General features: G+C 40.7%; 2 protein-coding genes across 8 annotated transcripts in view; one reads left to right on the top strand and one right to left on the bottom strand.

The window, feature by feature from the left end:
* The window catches only part of LOC310881225 (uncharacterized protein), a gene marked incomplete at its 5' end in the record, with an annotated part of 330,228 nt that extends 310,431 nt beyond the window's left edge, over positions 1-19,797 (bottom strand). The window contains 3 exons of one of the 6 annotated variants that reach the window (XR_014572213.1): positions 9,235-11,302; positions 11,400-11,570; positions 17,019-17,669. Coding sequence is in view for 1 of the 6 variants with exons in the window: in XM_083798263.1 (XP_083654389.1) it covers positions 19,641-19,797 (157 nt within the window). Of the gene's footprint in view, positions 1-9,234; positions 11,303-11,399; positions 11,571-17,018; positions 17,670-19,640 lie in introns of those variants that run through there. The other 5 variants (XR_014572217.1, XR_014572214.1, XR_014572216.1 and 2 more) reach the window with 5 other exon arrangements.
* An 82-nt stretch (positions 19,798-19,879) lies between these two features.
* Positions 19,880-25,589, top strand: CCNG1 (cyclin G1). 2 transcript variants are annotated; one of them, XR_014572212.1, is made up of 8 exons: positions 19,918-20,100; positions 20,480-20,743; positions 21,751-22,004; positions 22,596-22,674; positions 22,768-22,866; positions 23,093-23,287; positions 23,402-23,619; positions 23,995-25,589. XR_014572212.1 is itself a non-coding variant. In XM_083798261.1 (7 exons), exons 2-6 carry the CDS (start codon positions 20,480-20,482, stop codon positions 23,282-23,284), a joined length of 888 nt encoding a protein of 295 aa, XP_083654387.1. In that variant the 5' UTR covers positions 19,880-20,100; the 3' UTR covers positions 23,285-23,287; positions 23,995-25,589. The 2 variants fall into 2 exon arrangements, 1 of the variants encoding a protein (XP_083654387.1); XM_083798261.1 differs by lacking the exon at positions 23,402-23,619 and having other exon boundaries at positions 19,880-20,100.
* The last annotated feature ends 75 nt before the right edge of the window (positions 25,590-25,664 follow it).

Genomic DNA, 25,664 nt, shown 5'->3' with positions numbered 1-25,664 from the left:
AGCTCACCACGTCTCCTCACCCAGGGACCAGACATCTTTCACATGGTGTCAGCCAAGCAGTCAGGAAACTCTCACAGCTCTGTAGTGGTGTCAGCAGGCACACAAATATAAATGCCCACCAGTGACAATTCAGCAGTAGATGTGCTTGCACAGGAGTTGCTCTTTCCATGTCATTCAATAGATCTGTGGAGTCTTTTGTAGAAAAAACATAATGCGCTCTTACACGTGACTACTGGTTTGTAACTGCAGGGTTTCCAGACTCAGTGGAGCACAAGCACAACAAGTTTCACTAAACATGGGCAGATATAGTTAAAAACACATCATAACAAGTTTCTTGAAACCATAATACCCAGTTACATAATTCATTCTGTAGTTCTATTACTCATCCCACTAGGCTAATCCTTCTGCCATCTCCACAAGATACCTGCATAGTTATGATCTCAACTGCTGTAGTAACTGCTGCAAAAATCAGGTCACTAGATGCCAAATCAAGAGGTCCTTAATTGATAGGGATTTTACACTTCTGAAGATATCACTCATTAATACACCTATATGAACAGATCTCTCAAAAATCTCTCCCTGTTCAGTACTGAAAGCCAATTAAGGAAACACAACAGGTCTGTTAAGGCATGGGAAGGGGTAGGTATTCATCTAATACCTCCATAAGTGCTGCTGCAAGGCAGCCACATGAAGATGTAATAACTAGCAGTATGCTATTTAAGTACATACAAACAGAGTTGGCAGGTACTGAACTAGGCAGTAAAGTTAAACAACATGCATGGAAAACAGTCGTTAAGCAAAAAGTTTCATCACTGTAAAACCTGACCATCTCCTGAAAACACAGCAAACTTTAAAGGCAGATTTGCCAACTCTGCTTGTCAAGTGATAGCATTTTCTTCCCTTCAGCAAGTCGTCTTGCTTCTGTTCAGAACTTGAAAATCATTCTAGTGGGAGGTTAAGTTGAAACTCCTTTTTATAAAAATATCTCCCTTCACAGTCTTTCCTGGTATTTCTCAGTTCTCAATTTAAAAAAGTAATTCTACAACACATTCACTGAAACACCTAATATAAATATACCAAAGCTCACAGTCTTTAATGAGTGTTACATTAAAAATGAACAAGGACTATAAAAATCATGTGCCACTACTGCCCTCATTCGGGAGAAATCTGAATCTGACATTCTCTTTCTTGTAAGACCGTGGTTTTCCACACAATTACTTTTATCAGTAGTTTTGATATTAACGATCTGAGCATACACACTGTCCTTTATACTTCATTTCAACTTGAAGTATCCTCTCACAACAAGGTAGTTTTCTATTAGATCTATGAACAAAACAGGGAGAAAAGGCTGCCAGTGCACTAAAACAAAAACAAAATAAGAAGCCCACAGCATTTGGTTAGACACAAGTGATCACAAGCACCTGACAAAGTGCTGAATCTGTTTATACACAAATGCAAGTACCATATACACAATGGAACAACAACAACAACAAAAATCCAAGCTGAAAACAGCTCAGATTCAGATGACTAAGATCTTTTAAGTCAGAAAAAGCAGAGAAGTAGAGGGATAAATTACGAGGAAGAATTGGTTGTCCATAATTTTAAAGAAATTGATGCATCACAAACAATAAGGAGCCAATTCAATTTACAGGAGCAGAAGAAATCTAATAGACTCAGCCCACTCTGACACAGAAAAAGCATAACAATCAACAACAGAAACACTGATGAAATACTGCTTTGCTCTCCCTTTTTAAGTGAGAGTAGATGGCAGTGCTATCAAAATCATATTGCATTTTAACCACAAAAAAAATCGTGTGTTAAAATTTGATTTATAGACAAACCACTTGAAATGACTCAGTTCCACAAAACATACATTTGTATAGAGCATTCCATGATATGAAGGTGGATTTCTAAGCACTCCTAAACAAGCTGGAGTCATGCTAATATTTAAAGATGGCAAACTAGAAATACAGGGTGGTAAGTCTAAATCAATCCTTAGTAATATCACAAAATATTTGCCATTTTTTCCTATATCAATGCCCTACCCATTCAGGCCACTTCACATGAAAGCCGAGTAAATCATCCCTTTCAAACTGGTAGCCCAGTCTCTAAAACAGGCAGCAGACTGTAAGACTCACAAGCTAAATTTTAAGAGCTTTGTTTTCAGTGCTGCTTTCTACAGAATTCAGCTTTGCCTTAGAACTTGTAAGGGGGAAGGCTACGCAGAGAGAAGTCAGTGAGATTGCTAAGACATTTCCAATATAAAATAAATAAATAAATAAAATCATTGGTGCATTTTTATCGAGCACCGCCAGCAGCTTTGTCCAGCTGTGAGCGAGTTGCAGGGCACTTATCCCCACTATATAATTACTGACTACTTTTATGGTTATTTGAGCCTGAGCAAAGTAATGTGAAAAAGACCAATGACCAAAAAGCTTTTAATCCCAAATACTGTAATTTAATACAACTGTGCCAAAAATAAGTAGGGACACATATGGGCTTCTGGGCAGGGTAAGGTTGGCGCTAAGGGGACTGCAGCAAGCTCTTCCCATCACCAATTTTCAGAGGGCCTCTACAAGCTGTTTATTTAAAAACAAAACTAAAAAGTAACATACTACCTTTGCCCCCCTCTGGGATCTGCTTTCCAAATGGGCAGCACCACCTGAACAGCACAACAGGGCTCATGTTTGCCTCAGAGACCACGCTGTCACTCCAGCTTTGTCTGACATTTTACATTCACACATGAAGAAACGATGACTATTTCTGGACTGCAAAATACTGTCTGAAGGACAGATAGATTATATACCATGCATTCTAAAGTGGCAGGTTGCTATGGTTTCCCACTGCAAGAACAAAATTCTCCTCATTAGGTTATCTAAAGATCTCCTCTACTAAACCAAAATTGTCCATCAGGGAAGCAGACTGTCCTTTAATTATAGCTCTCTCCTTGTGAAAATCAGTCCATGTGCTCCTAAAACAGCTTTTGAAAAGGATGCAGCCCCGCATAGGAAGTGAAATGTCCTAATGCTTCATGTTACAGGCCATGTACTAACCACTGGGTTCCCACAATAGCAGGGACACTGACTTGCAAGTTGCAGCCCTCTAAATCTATGGTAAGCAAAAAGATATTTATCTCTTGCTTGTTAAAACTACTACCTGAACTACTCAACTCATTTGTCTGAACTACTTAATTCACTTAGTTGGTAAAGCACAATGGCAATTACAATCAACTAGTAGACCCTCTTACCTTGAAAAAACTAATAAACAGGAAGCAAACTGTTTTCTCTTAAAACCCATGTATCACTGCTTACCAGGGCACATAAAGAGCTAGATATTGTAGTCTGACATGAATTAATCTTCTATATATTCTGATGATTTATGTGCCAATTTTCAGAGTGTGACAGAGCTCCACTTTTGAGAGAAACAGCAGCAAGAATTATTGGAGTACGGGGTTCAGCAAGATATGGGGCTGGCTTGGAGACTTTCCCTTCCATGAAAAGGCTCTCATTGGATCTAACCCTTAAAGATACTGTTCCACTATCACTTGAATCCAAAATGTCAGGAAGAATAATAGGTTTGAGTTGAATCTGCTTTCCAAGCTCACTTGCCATGCTAGTGCTAAAGCTAGGCCAAGAAGCCACTCATATGCAACTAGGGACAACAGCCAAAACATGAGATTGAAAAAGCATGGACACATACTCCCAGCCCTTTAAAGTTAAAGGGAATAAAAAGGAATTTGCATTAGAACTGTTAAGCAGTTACATTTCTCAATCAAAAAGCTTAAAATAACTTGACCATGGAATTCATTATTCATTACTATATCTTAGTTAACAGCTCTTGAGGTTGGATGGAACTAGAGTTAGAAGGAAATAGCTTAAGCCATAACTATTACTCTGTAGTGAAACCAAGATGCTATTTAGTATAAAACACTGGCCTAAGGATTAGGTCCTATGGGTGTAGAGAACGGTCAGTTCTGAACCGAGGTGAGTGAAATATGGGAAACCTAACCCAATATTTCAATTTTTCTTTTCCTAATCTTTGTGACAAAAACAATAAATGAATTCCACTGAATGATGGTGCCACTGTTATATTTCTGTGGGGGGATGCCTTCAGTAGGCAACATTTTCAGCAATTTTTACTGTGTACTACATGATCCATCTATGATTTGCCACTCAAAACCAAGGACACTTGTCTACTCTGTCTCTTTGGGTTCATCAACCAAGCATGGAATAAACAATCCCCATAAGGTAAGCATAAGGTATTGTTTTCAGGGAACTCTTTTCAAACATTTTCAGGTCCCTGAGCTATCAATTGGTCTTTCAAGTTATATTCACATAAGGTTTATTTAAAGGCACTTTTTTTTTTTTGTAAAGACATTACTGAATTCAATGACGCTGCATCCTAATACTTTTTTCTTAACAAATCTGTTGGACTGAAACATAACTAATGGCTTCAAGGTGGCAGAAAAGGTCAAATCATCTTATATAAGGTTCTGTAGTGCTGGAAGCGAGGAGCACAGCAACCACTCTCCACCAAGAGAAGGAAAGACTAAACAAGCTTCCTCTTCCCAGCTTGCTGGTGGATATGTGGGCTCAAAATCAAAAGGGAGAGGCAGATTTTGGATTCAGTTACTCAGTAATTGTCATTACATCCCACTAGAGGGGAGCGTCATTCAGTCCTTAACTGTGTCATTAGCCTTTGTAAGTAACTAGCCGAGTTAACACACTGCCTACCTTGGTCCCAACACCAGTGCGTCCCTGGGAGTGAAATCATTTTAGACTTGTAATGAGCATTCATGTAACCTGAAGCTCTGTTAGCTCTTCTCGTGCCTTACTGACCCATCCCATTGGCACTGGCAGATCCAACAAGCCTGTTAAACCACCTACTTTTAACCTGTCAGAGACAGTACAGGACCTCTCTGCAATTTAGGTAAAACCAAAGTTGACAGCAAATCTCAGCAACCCTGCAAATTTGATAGCTCAGTTTCACTACTGTGTAATTGATTTGGGCCCAGTTTTGGATAGACAGAAACATTTTATTATCACAATTGCACTACTGTCATCCTTCTAAAAAGTAAAAACAACATCACACAAACTAGGAATAGACAAAGCCTGGAAAATAGCTTCTACCCTATTTGCCAAGTCTTTTCCTAGTATGAAGAATAGAAAATGTCAGGCAGTTTAAGTTTTTGCATTTTTATCCTAACTTACTTAAACTTTCTCATAGGAAAAACACAATTATTTCAGAACATACTGCTCAATGTCTCCCTTTAACTGATAGGAATACTGAAGTTCAAATTCATTGCACAATTGACTAAAATTCCTCAAATTTACTTCCCCACACCAAAGTAGTAGAAGGCATGCCATCATTCTCTGATGGGACCTAACCTCAGACACAAGCACGACAAGTTACAGAAATCACAGGACAGCAACAGAAAGAAGGGAGGTGATGCCCGTCCAGGAAGGTGGTTACAGGTAAGGATGATGGTGCAAGGCACCAGCCTTTGGCTGTGATGTAACAGTGGAACACAACACTTGGCTGTTAAAAAAGCCTTAAATAAAATATTTGGGGACTCTTAAAATAAATCCATGTTACAATCTCTTTCAGATAAAAAAAAAATCGAGTAGTCTGTCTGATGTTTCCATACACATTTGGAGGACCTCTATCAGTTAAGAGTATCTCAATTTCTCACTTTTTCATAAAAAGGGAACAATAATATGGTGCATGTATATTTGTAGGATTGAGAGTACCTAAGCGGTTGAACTTCCACTGTTAGTTCAACACTAAAATAAATTAAGACTCTTTTGCACTAAGAAAGTCACAAGCCCAAAGAAAAAGACACTATTCCACAAACTCTAAACCTCATGTCAAGTTACCAGCAATTCCACAACTCTATGTTCTATTTAGAGAGTACTTCCCTTAGTTTCAATATCCCAGCAAACAAATTCATTGGTGTCCCATGAAAAACAGTGAATACTGTTCCTCAGGCACATTCTTCCTCCTGTCAGGATTTTGTGGACTTGTGGATTTTATTTGCTTTTAATCAAACCATAGTAGTTGTTTATTATTTATTTTCTGCTCATAGCAAAGCTTTTCCATACTGTAACCAATTCCTATGCTCTGCATCCTTTCTAGTTGCACTCTGCCTTTGTCAAGATGGAGTCTGTATTATTATGGGTCTCAGCGTTCAAAGATACGGGCAGTAGATTAATTTATTCAATGTTACACTAACATTTACAATTTAGTTCTCAATTCTTTCTCAAATTATTCCCAATATTCTGTATGCTGTGAGTACTGCTTAATTTTCAATGGACCTTTCTCAGACAGATTAGCCTAAGTTTTTCCTTTCCAAACTCAGCAAATTTAGCATTTTCTATTTACAAATTTGGGATTATCATTCATGCCCTCCCTTCATCCTGCTCCTGGTTCATTTATCAATGCAAACTCATCTGCTACTTTGTCAAAACAACAGTTTGCAGTCAAAACTTGTTTTTATCATCATGAAGAAAACTATGAATTGGTTGCAAATTTACCAGCCCATTATTCACTTCTGTTTCCAGATCATTTATGATCATCTCAAATATACATGCACCATACAACTCTGCTGGACTTTGCTCATAAGCTTCCTGAAAAGTGAAAAATGACCATTTTCCTTTCTATTGGCTGGTAATTAATCATAAAAGGTTCATTCTCTAAGGACAAACACACCTATCAGAAGACCCAATATTCTTGCCTGTGGTAATAAATGCCATCAAATCCTTTTCAGAATTCAACATCTTTGAACAAGTCCAGAAACAAAGAGCACTAATAAGCTTAAGGAGCGGTGATTTACCTGCTATGGAAGCCATGTGAACTCTTCCTTCATTTTCATTTCACTGCTGACTAGTTCTAGCCTTCCCAGAAACTTTAAACAAATAAACCAACAAGTACATTTGCCAGTTTTGGTGTATTTGGTCTTGAGGCTGATTTACGTAATAGACTGCAAAACACAGATAGCAAATTATCAGCTTCCTGAGTTACTTTAGTCTCAAAAGGAAATGCTGTCTAGTGCTGGCAACTTATTATTCATGTAAATTGATTGTTCAAAAAGTTTTTTGTATTCAGAGTTTGGTCTGAGACAAGATTTCTGAGTAAAGAAAAAACAAGTATTCTGTAAAGAAATAAGAACATCAAGAGTGCAAGGAACTATTTTCACATTTCTACTATGATCTTCTCTTGATTTTTTTGTTGTTGTTGTGGTGGTGGTTTTTGCACTCATGAACCTTAAAGACTGGCAAATTTTCTGCTTTTAACAATGTCTGCAGCATTTACTGAGAGAATCCTGCTGGCTTTTTCTGAAAACTGATAGATGTTTATTATGCATTTTTAGACACACAATGCCAAAAATATATACTTCAGTGTTCAAAGACACAAGCAACTGTTGTTCACCCCTCAAGGGTTCTTGGGTTCATCCTGTAATACATCTGAAGTGCTTTTAGACCTAAGACAAAAAAAGCAATCGATTACATGCTAGTTCTGAAAGCTTTGTATAAGAAGAGACAACAATACTCGTCCACTCTTTATAGGAGATACTGGCAGTTAGTTGCATTCACATCCAAACCATTTGCTTCTTTACACTGGTAATCCTCATGGGCTGCATTGGTACAGTGGTTTTGTTGTTTTGGGGGCTTTTTTGGGGTGCGTGTTTGGTTTTGGAGCACGAGCAGATGTTTATGACTGTTTAACTGTTCTGTTTCCCAACAAAAAATAAATGTACTGTATTACCTTCTTACCATAGATACCATCTTAGCAACCTAGGTAATGAACTATCGCTACTTGAGATTACAAACTAATCATCATCTCAGTAATAACCCATCATATTTGGAAACCACAATTTAGTTCTGCCACTTGTTGTAAATCCTTCTCTTACTGAGAAGCACTGTGTTTGGCTTTCTAAAAAAAAAATTGGTTCAAAAATCTGTAAACCCCAGCAAATGCTGGGCAGGTCAAAAGACGAGCAATGTGTAAAAATTGTTATTTTGAGAGGCCTTGACTCACAGAGCTACAAGAAATACTGTAATTTAGCAATTACATGCCAGTTAACGTTGTCAGTAAGAATTTCTGGATTTGAACCAACTTGAGCCACTGGAGATGCTTCAATCTCAGTTAATACCACAAAAATCTCAGTAGATATATTAGGCCATAAAATACAAGAGCTCTCTGTGGGCCAGTATAAGACAACAAACCACATATTTCTATTATATTAAGATATAACCAATAGTATCCACAAATTGGTGATCACGGCTAGTCCAGAACAATCAGCCTGTTACCAGTAGGCCAAGATCAACAGTACAGCATCCACATAGCCACTTGAAAGATTTTGTCTGCAAACAAACCAAAAAAAATTGATGTCATACTGTCTTGTAATGACTAAAATATTCAAATAGTTCTCTGTGAACAAAACACACTGTCCATAGACTACTCGTCACAGAGTGAATAAAAATAAACATGCACACCTTTGCAGCCTTATTAGTAATTACAAGTCTCTAGTCTCAGCTTCCCCAGTCTATTCAAGGAATCACTTTGTGTTCTGAAACCAGCTGATGATGCTCTTCCTAGAGAAGTAATCCTGAATCTTCTCAAATTGAGAGGAAATATCTAGCTAAAAATTAAGGGCAGAGAAGTTGTAACAATGAAGAGCTGAGGACTGCTGGTAGTTACCAATTTCCCACAACAGCCCCCAAAATTTCATATCCCACACCATTTTCTGCAAGGACAGCTTGTACATACTACTTCTTCATGATGTCTGTTGAGTGTCTTCAAGGCTGGGGAAGAGGAGTGTCAAACAGCAAAGAAATTTTCTAAATAATTTTCAACTTAAATACCTTTTGGGGAAAATAAGATTGTTTTTGTAATTCATTGATTTAAAATAACTTGCATAGATCACAATAAACATCAGCAAGCATACAAATCAGACACTAGCTAAATGCAAGAGACATTTGGAGCATTTGGATTACATGATATTCAAATACACTAGTAAAGCTAACAGATTGCTATTATCCCTACCCAAAACTATGTTTTGTGCATTATCGTTGCAATCAAGGTGGAAAACCATGCAATAGTCTGCTTCACTTGGCAGTTTCACTTAAGTATACAGTAAGAAGTGTTCCAGTTTGAAAATCTAGCTATCCTGTTAACATTTTAAATTCTCTTCATTAACATAAGAGGAAAAGGAATCACAGAATGGATGTTTGACTAGGAGCAGTATAAGAACATCAAGCAAGACTTAATTACAACTTCTATATCCATTACAGGTTTTGGTGTTTATGGGAAGCGTCAAAATGTACATGTTCAGTCTGGCCAAGTGACTTTCTCCCTTTTGATTTATAGCAAGGAATAGTGCAGCACGCTACCTTTCATTTTTTGGCTTGCAGAGTTCTGTTTTAAAGGCTGAAGAATGCAATGGAAAGCAAAAGTCACAGGAAACTTTTGAAGTCATTTAATCTATTGCTCAATTTTCAGTCAAATCACGCTCCTTAATGTATCAGTGTCAGGACTATAGGACATCACCCTATGAACCTTATGGCCTTTCTTCTCAAATGAAATTCAGACAACTAAATCCTTTACATTTAGAGCTAGATATATAAATACCTTTGAGAACCTGGATCTATATGAGCTTAAACAAGGCCTTTGAAATTAGAATCACAGTTTTCCCATGCCTATGCTGGTCTTAAAGTTATGAAGAAACTTGCAAAGAAGCAGGTCCCAATGGCTGAGAAACTTGTCTCTTGAGCCTCCCAGGCCATATGCACAAGCACTCACACTTGAATCCAGCCAAAAGGTTTTTACTCTCTCCTCTGACACATTTGATATAACAAGCCTCAGTAAAGAAGTCACAGCAGACAAAGTAAGTGTCATATAGGGTTTCACATGTACTAGGGAGGCTTCACCTCTCTCCTTTTATTTCCCTTTCTTTTCTCATGTGCACTTGTTTACAACAATGCTAATGAATTAACTCAAAACAACAGTTATTGCAATGAGCAAACAAGCACAACATAACTGACAACTGTAATCAAAACCCTGATTCTCCTCATGTGTGGGATCTGAACTGCATATGAAACAACAGAAAATGAGAGGGACGTTTCCAGGATTTTTATATATGTATATATATATTTATTTATTATTTTTTAAGATAAAAAAGATGACAGTGATCTTTCTCTTATAAGAATTCCAGCAAAAATAGTTTCAAGAAACCTTGTCCTAATTCTGATGCTATAGTCACAGAGCATCACATGATAAAGAGTGATAAGCCAGCATTAACTTAAATAATTGTCTTGAGAAGAGGGTGATATTATATACACAGGTCTATTTCCACAGAGAAAACAAAACATTATTTCCTACTCCCTATGTCTTAGATTCTACATATAGACTTTTTTTTTTTTAATTAAGGCGGCAGTGTTGCAGTGCTTCCTGATATTGTTCAGGCAAGTCAGTATCTGTTTGTAACTCAACACAAAATAATTGGTTTTATACTACAGCACAAATACCTCTAGCTGATAACAACAACAGGTTTATAGGCTCCAAAGCACTCAGTTATAGGGTCTGTCCTCTACCTGTTTATTATCAACATTTGATTTTGTCCAGGATGGCTTACAAAAAAAAAAGGCCCAATATATTTGGGCAAGTGTATAGGTTTGGGTTTGTTTGTTTGTTTGTTTCAAACTGCTAAAGAAAAACACATAGGGGAATTGTGAATATCACTTAACATACAGGAGAATGATGAGAGCTGGATGCTAAAAAGTACTAAGAATTTATCACAAAAACCTGTTTTACACAAAAGCTCTTTTGTTTATAAGATGCATAGGACTTTTCCCTTTAATACAAGGTTTTTCTAAACAGTGAAGTGGAAAGGACACAGATCTTTTGGTAAAATCAGACAGCAATTTTAAGGATGAATTCATAAGGATTCACAAACCAGGGGGCAGCCTCACCACACCAGGGAGGACAAGCCAGAAGCTGGGGACAGCCGCAGCACAGGCAGGGCAGGGCCCCCACTAGTATCACCCAGGGAGCAGGATGGGGCTGGTGGCAGCCAAGGACTCCGATACCAGTCCTGTGGTTAACAGACAGGTGAGAGGTGCCAACACAAGCCTAGGGTCAGCGTGGAAACCCAAATCACCAGGTCTGCATGACCATAGTGCTTCCTACACTGCAGTTCTGAGCTTAAATGAGGCTCCTGGGTCCATGTGCAGGGAGTTGGGGGGATGGAAATCCCAGGTGAGGCTGGTCTGCGTCATTACGACCTGCTGGTGCTCTCAGCGCCCTGACAGTGGAAATTAAACAGGCATTTGTACAGACGTCTGAAAGACATATAGATGGGTTAAATAAAAGACGGGTGAAGATGTCACTCCCACAAGTACCTGCTCTGCTTCCATGGCAGGCTCACTGCCTGCCTGGCAGTGGTCCCAGGACCAGCACACTCCTCAGCCTGCTGCAGCTGATACGCAGGTATGGGCGAGCCTTCAGCCAGCAGACCCATTGAGGAGAAACCAGGACAGCCTTGCCTCAAGCATGGCAACCACCAAAGACACCTGGAAGAGCAGGAGTACACCCTTAACTATCCAGTCTTAATCCTCTATCGCATACCTGCCAGAACTAACAGGGAAGAGCTGCAGCACAGAAGCAGTTAGTGGTGCCCTCAAGTTGTGCTGCCACCCACTTGAAGCATCTTCCACCCACCCAGCAGACTGCAGAGCAGGTGGAGAGTGTGCACTTGCTTCAGGTACTTTAGTGTAACAAGTGTGGCGCCTTGGAGCAAGCCACTTGTCACAGCTGCTGCCCAAGTAGCACGGATATTAACAACTTGCACTGATTAAGGCACTTCGGGCTTCTACTTTCTAAGTGTCTAGGTCTTAGGAATGCTTTTAATCAACACCTGTATCATTGCATTTAATGGACATGAACGGGTTTTCCTTAGTGCTGCTTCAGTCCAGAACCATTATCATGAGAACATAAAATGGGCCAGAGGTTCCAGCTGCTGTCAGTGGCTTCCAATCAGGTCCACAGCCCACCGCTCGTTAGAGTTCTCAGGCTATTTTTAACACCAATTTAAGAAATAAAAGCTATTTAAAACAAGCAGCATAAAAAGAAGTATCATTTGCTTCAGATGATTATTATGTGCATAGTAATGGCAGGAAGACTACTGCAAATGTTTTCCAACTCTTAAAAAGAAGAACACTTCCTTTCCTCAATATATAATTTTGAATTTTAATTTAGATAACTCAGATTATTTACTGGCAACAAAAAATGCATATTCATGAGGTCTGATTTACTACAATCTTTATTTCTGATGTTCTGCATCTGTGAATACTTGAAGTACTTGAGTTTGCATTCATGGGCAATTATACAGGAATATCAGAGTAGCAACAGATTGATTTGTAGTTAAGAGTTTATAGCAGAGACAGCCAATCTGTTTTCTTTTGGAAGGGCTGTGGCTTGAGATGTGGGACTGATGCTTCCACCTTCATTTTTAAACAAATAACTTTTTCTTTTCTACTCAAGATACAAATCAAGGTCATTATAAATGAGGGTCACACAAAGGATTTTTAGATGTATTCACCAGTAGTAAGCAAATGTCTGAGGAAAAAAGTTATATATATAGCAAGTAGAAACAGAAAAGCTGGATCCTATTTAAGTGAAGGGTGTTTCAGAGGGGCAGTTAGACACACTATTTTGGACATCCCACCTTTGCATCCAACGACTCTCTCAAGTTCCCTCATGCTGATTTCCACTGAGCCTTCTAGAAATCCAAGCACTTAGTATGCAAAATACATTTTTTCTTAAACTCTACATCTCTAACCAAGTTTTTTTTCTGGTCTTATCTTTCATGTTAATCATTGCAGCTTTCTAAAGTACAAAGTTTCTTCTAATAAAACAAACTTTTATTAATTTCTAAAGGTAAACCATAGGGAGAACGAAAGAAAGCGATAATAAACCAGTGATAGGTACAAAGGGAGGAAACAGGATGAATACAGCTTTTGACAAATATATTTAGTAAATAAGACAATAAGACTAATTGATGCACAAAACAGTCGCTCTCAGTTTTACACTTACACTCCTTCACATGAAGGAGCACAGCTGCACAGGCAAGCTCTCCCTCCTCTTCCCCTCCTTGTGTGACACCAACACTGAGCTCTGGCCATGACAGCGGTCAACACACAAAGGGGGAAGGTGCCCAAGGTGCTTTCAACGTCGATTTTGAATCACTGTTTTTAGAGGAACAGAGGCTAACAGCTGCTTCGATCTTGCTCTCGGCCAACTGGCTACCCTAAAAAGCCCCTGATACTGCAACAACCTGCTGTACCCCCTGGAGCGTTTCCTTGCCTAATGAAACAGTGAGTTACTTGGAATACTGCTTCCTCTGTCACACACAGGAATCCTCCTCTCCTTGTGCTGGCAAGGACACCTAGTGGTCGTTTAGGATCCCACTGCCACGCTAGGTCTGCTAAGAATTAGATGTCAGTTTCTGCTAAAAACCTGACCGTCATTCTGCCTTATTTCTCATCCCATGGCAATACAAGCGTTTACTGACCACCTCCTGCACGTAGGTGCAAGCAAAGGAACAGGAAGCAGGAAGAGGGAAAGCAATGGAATGACACGACACAGATTTTACCTGACCTTGGCTGCCTTGTAATGACAAGTTAAAAGAAAGTTAAAAAAAAAAGTTAAAAAAAGAAAGTTACAAGAAAGCAGACATTCAAGACAGCCACAGAAGTTTTGTGTAGGAAAGCTATGATGCAACATTTTTTAAAACTCCTCTTCTGGGTGGATATATTGATATTAAAGAAGAACTACAGCAAGAGCTATAGTGAGAGAGAAAAGTCATGTAAAGGCTTTAAAAGCTCAGAAAAGTATAGTTTTGAAACCACATCCTGAAACAGTTGGAAACTGAACGCTTCAGTCTTGCTTCCCTTCACTCCTGGCTGTCTCAGCAGGCAGCCGCAGCAGGAGGCAGGAGAAAGCCCCAGCTCCTGGGCTTATGATGCAAACACCAACTGGCTCAGGCGGCTGCACCTCCCATCCATGCTCGGGGGCTCTCCGGGGAAGGAGGATCCATCTCCACTGGTGCTGCAAATGCACCTGCAAGTCTTTTTTTTAACAAACTTGGCATAAAGGATGTGGACAGGCAGATGGTTTTGCTCTGTAGTGTCAATTAACTTCACCTTATTCTCTCAAATATATTGGAAGCAACACAAGATTTTAGCTTTTTTTTTCCCCCCCCATGAGCTAAATTAAAAACATCTCTGCATTTAAGCATTAAAAACACTGGTGGAGAAATAAGTATCTACATGCCTTAGATTTTTGCAGGCAACATAAATTGAAAAGAAACAAGATTTCTGAACTATAAAGAAATGAGATAAAGGCTTCTCTCAAATAAATGCCAAGCAAAGTCAAGTTAGCCAGTACTGTAGAGACAACCAGCTACAGAGTTCACATAAGCCATTCACTACACCAGCAACAGTTGAAATAAGTCTCGCTTGAGAATTTTATCTCTGTAGCTAGTAGGAACAAAGAATTTTGTGCCCCTGCAGATAGATATTCGTGACCTAATTCATATTGTATCTGTGCTGAACTCTTACAGCAGCTCCTAAGCAGAACTGCCAGGCACAGCAGCTCGTTCACCATGCTGCTCAGAAGGAAGTCTTTGGCCCTTGTATCCAACATTTGTGATGAAGAAAACAATTATCAATCTGTAGTGCCTTACGTAGCAATGTACTGACAGCATTTGTTGCCCTCATTTGACAGTTTCAGTCCTGTTTACCAAATTAAAAATAAATAAATAAATTTTTAAAAAGCTTACTTTCAGCATTTAAATATTCTTTTGTTGTGTTCACATGGTCAAAACTTGACCAGTTGTCCAACTGCTGCACAGAGTTTAGAAGAAGTTGGTTCTCCTTAGGGAAAGATAAGGTCTTCAGGGAAGTGACTATGAGAAGCAGGTAGATAATAGCACAGTCTGGCACACACAGAACTCCAATGTTTACTCTTGTTCTCTCATGAACATACTGAACCACTTGTGCAAGTCATCTTATCTTCCTGTCACCTCTTATCTGATAAGAAAGTAAAGGGAAAGAAAAGCTACCATCTGTAAGGACTCTGAACATATAACGTACATGGAAGAAATTTTTGTGACAGAGAAAGACTACTGTAAGACAGGAGGAGTATCAGTGCAGAAAAACGTTAAAGTACAAGAAAACCCCAGAGATGTGCTACAGGGTTTGATGGCTAACAACAAACACTGCCTACACACCGCTCAGACATAGATACGCTGCACCTGGAGCACTGCACAGACACGCTGGGGGAGGCCCGCACTTGGCAGCACGGCACAGCAAGATGCAGAGCATAGAGGACTAGCAACAGCCACCCAGGGGAGGGAAGTCTTTGACGCTTATGTCAGCTTCCAATTTTAAATCATTTGAGAACTAAGGCAAAGTGTCTCTTTTCCATAGCAAAGCAATAAATCATACTGCTTAGCTATATTTAGCAGGATGGCAGTTCACATCACGCAGTCAGATCTGCATCTGTGTGTACTCTATGTTCACGTAAGAGTTGCTACTATATCGCTTCCTTTGGAATAAGGATTTTATCAGTTCACATAGCCCAGGTTAAAAACCCATTACTTTGTACTTCCAAGTGCAGAATGACAAAACACCAAGGAAGGAAGATAAGTAACTGTATGCCTTAATGTATACAGGCAACAGTAATTGAAGGGAAACAAGACTTCTGAACTAAAAAGCAATGAGAGAGTTGCCCAAAGAACAATATAGAGCATGGTAAGTTCAACGCACACTTAGAAAAATCTCTTGAAGGAGTAGGTTACCTTTTAAAGAAGCATAAGCGGCAGATAGAAAGCATTTGTTAATAAAGAAAAGTGTTTTGATACAGATGTTACTCAGATGTGCCTAAGTTTTATAGGCTGTGTTATTGTTACGTGGGTAAGCAGCTCTGTTGTTGTAACTAACCACGAAGTCCTGCAGATACAGCTTTGTGCAGCACTGTGGTATGGCATGGCATGTGATGACATGATTTCTAACAGCATTTTTATCTCAGTATGTAGAAGCACTGCAGTTACAGTGGCTGTTCCCAATTCCTCTTTACATGAATTACTTACATTGTATAAAAACAAGGATGCCACCTATCAATTAACAAAGGTTCCAAAGCTTATCTCAGAACAACAGACAGACTAATCTCAGGTTGAAGTAAAAAGTGTGGTTCAGTGCTCAACTGCAAACATTTTTACTTTAAAGGAGCATGCAAAAAGTCTATCAGATCTTCACATGTCCTGAGCAAGAAGGCAGAACCAAGAATCGGCATGTACCCCTGCCAGGCTTCCCTTCAAACTGTATTCTCTGAAGAGCAATGAAAAGGCTCAAACAAAATAGGAAAAGCAGTTATTGGCCCCTAGAACCAAGGAAAGAGACCAACAGCAGCACTAGGTCCTGGGTCCCTTGGATATCTGACAGGCGTATCAAGAGATGAAACAGAAACCTGTATCATTTTAAGCCTTATGACATATAAGATTTCAGCATAACTTAGATCCATGTTCTAACAAATGGGATCCTGAAGTTAAATCAATCGAATTATACTGTAGTCCCCTCTCAAGTATCCTAAACTGATAAATGGCCTGTAGAAGTATATAACTTTGATGAAGGAGGAGAAGAAAGAAAAAAAAAAAAAGTCTTTGTTGTAGTCATTTGGGAAGACTAAATTTGTATTGCACTTCTGGGAAGAATATTGCTTCGTCTTTTTCCAAATGTTTCCAAAACAGATACACGTAGTGCTCTCATTTGCATTTAGCCAACATTTCTAAATAGTGAAAAGTAAACATAGTTCTCATTACTGAACAAAAATCTCTTGCAACTAATCTTTATTTTCCACAGTCTGCATTAAGGAGAAAGTAGTTTCACAGCATTAATCCAAGACACATAAAGATAATGAAAACAACTGCAATTTCTTGCAGCTGTAATGCAAAGACCTACCTCCCAGAGTAAATCCACCATATCATTCATTTCAGGTAGCAGGGGCCAGAACTTACACACACCAGATTGCAGTTCATTGTTATTAGGGTGCAACTGTATAAGGCATGCCCCTGACTAACAAAAATACCCTGCTGTGAACAACAGCTGTATTAGTATCACATCTGTCAGCCCATCTGTTTTATGTGAGTAAATGCATTTATTTATTTTTATGATTGCTAAACAGAAAACATTGAGCTACAGGGGTGGGCAAAACATTGCCGAGAACAGGTGTTGGCTGTTTGAAATTTGCCACAATTAGAAGTGCAGCTCATCCTTCCTCCATTAAAAAAGAAAAAAAAAAAAAGTCAGAAAGCATTTCAGAAGTAATGCCAGTAATGCTTAGAACAAGTGTAAAAGAAACATCTTTGGAAACAAAAGATGCAGAGAAAGACCCTGACTTGTGTGTTCGGTTGTATCAGCAGAGCTAGCTAGGAGGGGTGGCAGAAAAGCTGACTAAAGGTTAAATTAGTCATTCAGCCTTCCTTTTAGGAAAATTTTTAAACAACAGACAAGCTGATAGACTTCACTGAAGAAAAAACATATTTTCTTTCTCAGGGTAGCTATCACTAGGCAGGTCACAAGTGGTGTCCCTCAGGGGTTGGTCTTGGGTCCAGTGCTCTTCAACATCTTTGTCAACGACATAGATGATGGAATTGAGTGCACCCTCAGCAAGTTTGCAGATGACACCAAGCTGAACGGTGCAGTCGATACTATAGAGGAAAGGGATGCCATCCAGAAGGACGTGGACAGGCTGGAGAAGTGGGCCCATGAGCACCTAATGAGATTCAAAAAAGCCAAGTGCAAGGTGTTGCACTTGGGCTGGGGCAATCCCAGGTATTTATATAGACTGGGAGAAGAAGAATTTGAGAGCAACCCTGTGGAGAAGGACTTGGGGGTCCTGATGGATGAGAAGCTGGACGTGAGCCAGCAATGTGCACTTGCAGCCCAGAAGACCAAGAATGTCCTGGGCTGCATTAAAAAACTGGTGGCCAGCAGGGAGAGGGAGGTGAATGTCCCCCTCTACTCTTGTGAGACCACACCTGGAATACTGCATGCAGGCCCGGGATCCCCAGCACAAGAAGGATGTGGAGCTCTTGGAACGGGTCCACAGGAGGGCCACTAAGATGATCAGAGGGCTGGAGCACCTCTCCTATGCAGAAACATTGAGGGAACTGGGGTTGTTTAGCTTGGAGAAGAGAAGGCTCCAGGGAGACCTCATTGTGGCCTTCCTGTACTTGAAGGGCACGTATAAACAGGAGGGGGAATGCCTGTTTACATGTGTTGGTAGTGATAGGACAAGGGGGAAGGGTTTTAAACTAAGACAGGGGAGATTTAGGTTGGAAATTAGGAGGACTTTTCACTCAGAGGGTGGCGAGGCACTGGAACAGGTTGCCCAGGGAGGTTGTGGATGCCCCATCCCTGGAGGCATTCGAGGCCAGGCTGGATGCGGCTCTGGGCAGCCTGCTCTAGTGGTTGGCAACCCTGCCCAGAGCAGGGGGGTTGAAACTAGATGATCTTTAAGGTCCTTTTCAACCCAGGCCATTCTATGATTCTATGATCACCTAGGGAGTACTAAAATATTGGGACTTCCTGAGGGAATTTCTGAAAAACAGAAGGACTAACTACAAGTGAGCTCTGAAGACCTTCTGAAATTCAGAGAACTTCCTCCCATCTGTGAGACAGATATTACTTGAACATTTATATATGTAATGTGAAAGAAGTTCAGGGCTGTCCGCCACCTCATTTATTAGTCATTTATCAACATGTATTTTCTGTGAGGAGTCAGAAGATCAGATACATGAAGTTAGCCTTCCTAAAAGCTCCTTGCGTTACAGGCAATGTCAGTTCACATCTCAAAAGAATTTTAAGCCTCTCACACAATTCATAGTAATCACCTTTGACCAATTTAAAAGACACGGTACCCATCGTCAATCGGCAAAATATTGCCCTTCCCCATTTCTCATCTTTTATAGAATACTGACATTCAATTCCCATTAAGTATGAGATAATGAAACATCAGTTGAAGAAAAAAAAAAAATTAGGGCTTTAAGCAGAAGCTCTTCAATACTAAGCAATTCCATTTACTTGTCCTAAAGGCAGTTCTTAAGTGGAATATGTTCTGCTCTGAATATTATTAAACAATTTGAAGTGTTTTTCAGCAATAACATGCCTTTTCCAGGTAACATTACCATGTCTTAACAAGGAATTAAAAAAAAAAAAAAAAAAGTTATACAGGACATGACCTGCTACCCACAGCAAGAATTGTATCTTCTGCAGGCTCTACTCTCACTTCAACCCTTCACCTCAGTAATTCCTGGCCGTTCCCTCAGCAGAAGGCCGATGGTTATCCCACTCAACCAGACAAATATAAACAAACATGGGAAGTGAGGGGGAGTGTATTTTGAAAGGGACCACCTGAAGCTTGCCGATTCAGGCTGCTTTAAGCAAAAGGCTAAGGGAGTCCAGTCTCTCAGTTAATTTTGACCTACCACAGGGATGCCAACGTAAATGTTTCCGAGGGACAGGAGAGTGTTATAAACCACAAAAAAGGCGCAGCCGCCTCAGGAGGGAGCCGGGGCTTACCGCGGCTAGGGGCACACGGCACGCACCTCCGTGGCCACAGCACGGAACCGCGGCGAGGCCGGATCTCCACGCGCAGCCCAGCCGCTCTCGGCGGGGAGCGGGGGCGGTGGCACCGGAGGAGACCCCGCCCTCCATCTTGTGAGGCCCCGCCCGCCATCTTGTGGTGCACCACCAGAGGGCGCCGCGGCGCCCGCCCCGCTCGGCTTAAGAGGCGCCCCGCCCCTCCAGCCGTGCGCGCTCCGTGATTAGGCTGCGTGTCAGTCCGTCAGCGCGCAGCCCCGCCCCCTGCCCGGCGGAGCGCAGCGGTGGGCGCCGTGCGCGGCTGCATGGCGTGCTGGGGGTCGTGCCGGCGGGTGGGTGCCGCGCCGCGCTGATCCGCGCCGGTCCGCGCTGCTCGGGGCGGGCGACACCACCTCGGGCCCTTCCTCTGATAGACGGGAGCAGCGAGGCGGGGATCAAGGTACGGGCGCGGGCCGGACCCCCGGGGTGCGGGCTGCGCCTGGTCGGGGCGGTGGGGCGGGTGCCGCCGCGGCCGTTCCCCCCGCCGTGCAGCGGGTAGCCCGAGCCGCCGCCCGGGAGAGCCCCCTGAGGCGAGGGGGGACGGGCCCGGGCTTGTCCCGCGGAGCTGGCGCCTGCGCGGTGCGGGGATCCGGCGGCTGCTGCCCCGCTGCGGCGCTGCTGAGGGGTGCGGGGAGCGCCGGGGGGGCTGGGGTTGAAAAACGCCCGTTAGGGGGCTGGCAGGGCCCGCGCGGAACGAGGGGTGTCAGGCCCAGTCCCGAGGGGACCGTAGGTCCGCGGTGTTAGCTGCTGGATGCGCTGACGCTTGTTTTCCCTCGCAGATGATCGAAACGCTTGTGACTACCGAAGCGCAGGAGCTGCTGTACCAGCTGACGGCCCTGCTGGAGCAGGAGCTGAGGTGTCAGCCCAAGGCCTCTGGCCTGAGACTCATCGAAGCTGCCCACGATAATGGCCTCCGAATGACTGCCCGCCTGAGAGACTTTGAAGTGAAAGATCTCCTCAGCTTAACTCAGTTCTTCGGCTTCCACACGGAGACATTTTCGCTAGCTGTGAATTTCTTAGATAGGTTCTTGTCAAAAATGAAGGTATGGCGTTTCAAGGTATAAGCTTCCAGGCATCAGCTTTTGCTCGTTGCAACCTTGCTCCTGGTTTAAGTTAGCATGTCTTGCTTTCAGCTGGCTAAAGGTTAAGCTGCTTTCATAGATCCTGATTGCACAAGAACTTAAAAAAATGGCTTCTGCTGTTTGGATTTTAGCAGTAAGAACGTTGTTTCCTCTGACAAAGAAAAGGAAGAAGGCATCTGTTCCAACTTGAGGATGCCCTTAGGCTTGGAAATGCAGGCGGTATTAATGGGTTAGATCAAGACAGACTGTCTTGCCTGTTGCACTTATACAAGAACATCTTAGATTACTTTTCATTCTACTGCTGTTAAAACCTACCAGTGAGTCTCATGTATATCAAGAGGCTTGATGCTGTTCAGCATTTATTACTCTAGTAAAATGAGTATTCAGCTAGCACTCCATTCTACTGCATGTATGTGGCATGCTGACAGGTTGTTAATCGTCTAATGAACTAGGATTGCTACTGTTCTATTGGGTCAAGAACAAATGCTTGTTTTACTTGAATGTTAGTACATCCTAAAAAAAAAAAAGAAAAAATAGATGGAGCATAATACTTCTGAATTCAAAATCTGTTTAAAAAAATAACTGTAATGAGTTTATGTATATAGAAAAGGTTAAAAAAGATACTGGCATATGCCAATATGTACAACACTGTAGGTCCTAAAAGCTTCTGATTAGGCTATTACAGAACGTCATTAAGAAACTAGTTCTCAGTAAAAATATATTTTTCTGCAATGTTGTTCTTCAGATTAATGAAGCAGAATTTGTTGCTTGTAAAGGTCTCTTCATTTAGTTAAAGATTAAAATGTATGTGGATAAAGAAGTCTAATTGCTTCAGCATTTAAAAAAAAAAACACCCATAATGTTTTCCTAAAATATGTTGGTGACTCTACTTTGGTGCTTAGGTGTTGAAATTACTGATCAAAAATGTCCCTCTTTGAAAGTAACGAGACAAATTGACTTCTCTTTAGGTACAGCCTAAACACCTAGGCTGTGTTGGACTCAGCTGCTTCTATTTGGCTGTGAAAGCAACAGAGGAAGAAAGAAATGTTCCCTTAGCCACTGACTTGATTCGAATAAGCCAGTATAGGTTCACTGTTTCTGATATGATGAGAATGGAGAAAATTGTATTGGAGAAGCTGTCTTGGAAAGTCAAAGCTACAACAGCCTTCCAGTTTCTACAACTATATCATTCGCTCATTCATGAGAACTTAAGCTGTGAAAGGTAAAATATCTAAAACTTACTTTGCTATGACTGCAGATGATCAGGAAGCCTATGTAGAAAAATAACCAGGGAATATTACTCAAGCAATTGGCCTTTTGATACTCTTAAAATAAATAAATAAACCCAACCCTCTTATTGGTAAATATCATGTGAGTATCTGTGGTGTAATATTACTTTAACTTGAAATGTTGTTTGTGTAAAGTGATCTAAAGAGTGTTCTCTAAGCCCCAAAACAAGCGTGTTCATCAATGATGGTATAAAAAATTTGTACTTACGCTGCACTAAGTAGAGCCTCATTGCAAAGATTTCAAAATCTGATTTCAGAAAGTTTTGTTTGCTAGTTAGCCTTAAAAGTCCTTGTTGCCCAGCCTATTTTGATGATAGAATTTTCCCCAGTGTAACACAAGATTTATTTTTGACATTGACTGCCAAAACTGAGCACCTGTTTGACTGAAACTCTAGATCTTCTGGTACAAAAGAGGCCCTTCTTTATCTAAAGAACATTCTCACCACTTCTCAGTTTCCAGAGTGGTACTGTCTTGATCAAGTTTGCGTTCTTGTGCAACACTGACTCATTTGTTTTCCTTATAGGAGAAAATACCTTAATCTTGAGAGACTTGAGACACAGCTTAAGGCATGTCACTGCAGAATTATGTTTTCTAAAGCCAAGGTAAACATCTTGAAAGCACATAGAAAATAAGAGTACTGAAGCTTAAAAAATCACAGTTCAAAAATGTCACATTTCCTCTTCTGTCTTCTCCAGCCTTCTGTCTTGGCATTGTCTATTATGGCACTAGAGATAGAAGAACAAAAACTACTGGAATTGACAGAGGCATTGGAATTTCTGCAGCTGCATTCCAAGGTATGTATGGATATTGTTTTACAGGATGTAAATGCATGCAGGGGATAACTCACTGAGTAAAGGGGAGGTCGGTTGGCATACTGGTTTCTCTCTTTGTATTCCTCTTTTCATTCTGCCATCTGGCTTGCAACCTCTTGCTTCCTGTCTTATGTGAAGCAGCTAAAAACGCACATGTAAAATAAGGATTTAACGAGTTACTGATATGGGATTCTGTCTTGCTATTTAGATGAACAACAGAGAGTTGACCTTCTGGAAGGAATTGGTGTTAAAGTGCCTTACAGAATATTCCTCGAGCAAGTGTTCGAAACCAAACGTCCAGAAATTAAAATGGATTGTGTCTGGACGTACAGCGCGGCAGCTTAAACATAGCTATTACAGAATAACACACCTTCCTACAATTCCAGAGACCAGCTCATAATAGGTAAAATAATTTTTTATCCAATAGTAAAATACCAGCTCATACATGTAAAATCAGCTTCTGATAATATAGAAGTGCTTAGCTGTTAACTACCTCAAAGTTTCTTATTCTGTATAGGTAACCTGTTGGAGATGTGTAACTTAAACATAGTAGGCCTGTCATGTAGAGGCTGGTCTGTTCTCGTGTTCATGCTTGAGCCAGTGCTGTACCTAAAGAAGTGGCAACATAATACATGAATACTGGAGAAGGAACTGATCCTTTGGTGTGCTGTGGGAGCAGAAATGTGTTCTACAGACATTGGGACCTCATTCAAACTAAAATGTGGAGTGAAACTGGTAAAAAGGCAGAGGAAAAATTAAGCTTGCTTCTATCATAAAAAGTAATCTGCTAAGAGTAAACAGTTGCCTATTAGAATCTGTCTCTTGCAATAGTTCACTGAAACCAGATAAAACGAGGACAGTTGCATACAGTTTTATTTGTATAACTGTCTGTTTAGTAAACTCTAAAAGCTGTAATTCAGTTACGCATGTTGCAGTGTATTAACTGTGGAAATCGTGAACTAATTCCTTATCTAGGCTTTAATTCCAAGGGCTGCAAATCTTATTTAACAGCTGTACTGCTGTTGTCTTGCTGTGTTCAAGTCTGATGCTTTATTTGGTTCTTGTCGAGTCCTTGAGTTGACTGTCTTTTGTGTTTGTTTGTTTGTACAGGAATACAATAAAATGAGAGAACCATCCTGTGACCTAGTTCACAGGCAGATGAAGATTTGAGAAACCAAGTCTGAAACATGATCTTAATAATGAAGAACCCAACTCACATGGAAATAGTAACATTTCAGACTAAAAATCCTTGCAGTGAATGTGTTCTTTTCCATGATGATTACAACAACAATCAGTGTCAGTTTTTGGTCTTATTAGACCATTTACTATCCAAACAGTGAAAAACCACAATACTGATAGAAGGAATTTAACACCTTAGAGTTTGTAGAGCAGCTTGTGTAGTCTAACCTTGTTTTACTATAAGTGCAGATGACCGGTGGTGTATTAAATTTAAAAAAAAAAAAAAATCTGGTTCAGCTTTCCAAAGATTACAGGACATTAGGAAAACGTGCAGTGGCACAGTGCTGCAGTCTCAGGCAAAGTAAAGACCATCTTGCTCACTATTGATGAGAATAGGAAATGCTTGTCAGTCAACCTGACATGCTGGCTTGGAAGTGTCATGTGTCTGTGTGTTCCTACAGGGCAGGGTACTGGCCTTTAACATAGACAAATTAAAAACAAAGCTCTACGATACCTACTGAGCACGTCAAGCACGTGGAGCAGGACAAGGGGGATAAACTTGATTTTGTTGTCTTGTAGAAGATAGTCACTAACACTGCATTGATAACGTCAGTGTTTTGTAAGAGGTGTAGTTTGCTGAGATTATGAAGGATAGAGAGAGCATAGAAACTTCATGATACGTAAGAAGGCTGGAGAGAAACCACTGAGTTACCTGCCCCAAATCTGCCATTAGTCTTGCGAGGTTTTGCTACACAAGAGGTAAATGCTGATGCTGAACAGATGGATTTTACAGGCACAGTAGGAACAGGGCCGTAGTCCCATAACGGCCTGTAAGTAGGAACAATTGAGGTGAGAAACAACTGAAGATTGTTTCAACTCTCATCTGTTTAACAATTAGCTTTGTGAAACACACCTGCTCTGTTTTTTTTCCTGAAGACCGCGTCAGTACTTGAGGCATATCTTGCTTTAGGTACTAACATGAAAGTGAATAATAAGAATGTGTTATTGGATGTGAGATGGATAGAGGTGTTGGGGGGAATGTTGCTAATGACCTCTTGAATTCTGTGTCACTGTGGAGCAGAGGCTTTTAGGGGTAGGCTGATCATAAATGCCATGTAAATGGATTTAGGGGAAAATGAGTGGTCTGAATATAGTGTGGGCTTAAATGCTAGCCTACCAAACCTGTCCCCTTAATGGTAATAGCTGATGCGTAAACCATTCTTAGCATATCTTAAACTAATTAAATTCTTCACAAAAGACTTCATACCAAAGCTCTGTACTGGACAAATCAAGCTTTCTCGTGAACTCATGGGAATGATTGCACTGCATAGCATTTAATCGAGTCTTCCATCTGCCAGTGCTCTCTGTGCATTGTGCTGGCCTCTGAAAAGCATACACGTGACTCAGACAAAGGGGTGGGCAGCTTACTGGGAGAGATGGACAACGATGCAGTGTGCAATTCTACTGGTATTGTCATGTGTCAAGGTATGTACCTTTCAATTAAACGTTGAAATGCGGTTAACCAAGCAACTTTGTTCCAATTTGTTATAAAGCGTTGTAGGAAGGCTATTAAGTGGCTTATACTTAAATACTACGTGAGA

Source organism: Anser anser, assembly GCF_964211835.1.
Source record: "Anser anser genome assembly, chromosome: 14".
NCBI lineage: Eukaryota > Metazoa > Chordata > Aves > Anseriformes > Anatidae > Anser > Anser anser.
This window is presented reverse-complemented; position numbering and strand designations above follow the sequence as displayed.

What these genes read in the sequence shown, in the direction of transcription:
- CCNG1 (XM_083798261.1), top strand. Translation starts at nt 20,480, where the DNA reads ATGATCGAAACGCTTGTGACTACCGAAGCGCAGGAGCTGCTGTACCAG. An exon ending in GGTTCTTGTCAAAAATGAAG is followed by an intron (nt 20,744 to 21,750) that starts GTATGGCGTTTC and finishes ACTTCTCTTTAG; the next exon opens with GTACAGCCTAAACACCTAGG. An exon ending in GAGAACTTAAGCTGTGAAAG is followed by an intron (nt 22,005 to 22,595) that starts GTAAAATATCTA and finishes TTTTCCTTATAG; the next exon opens with GAGAAAATACCTTAATCTTG.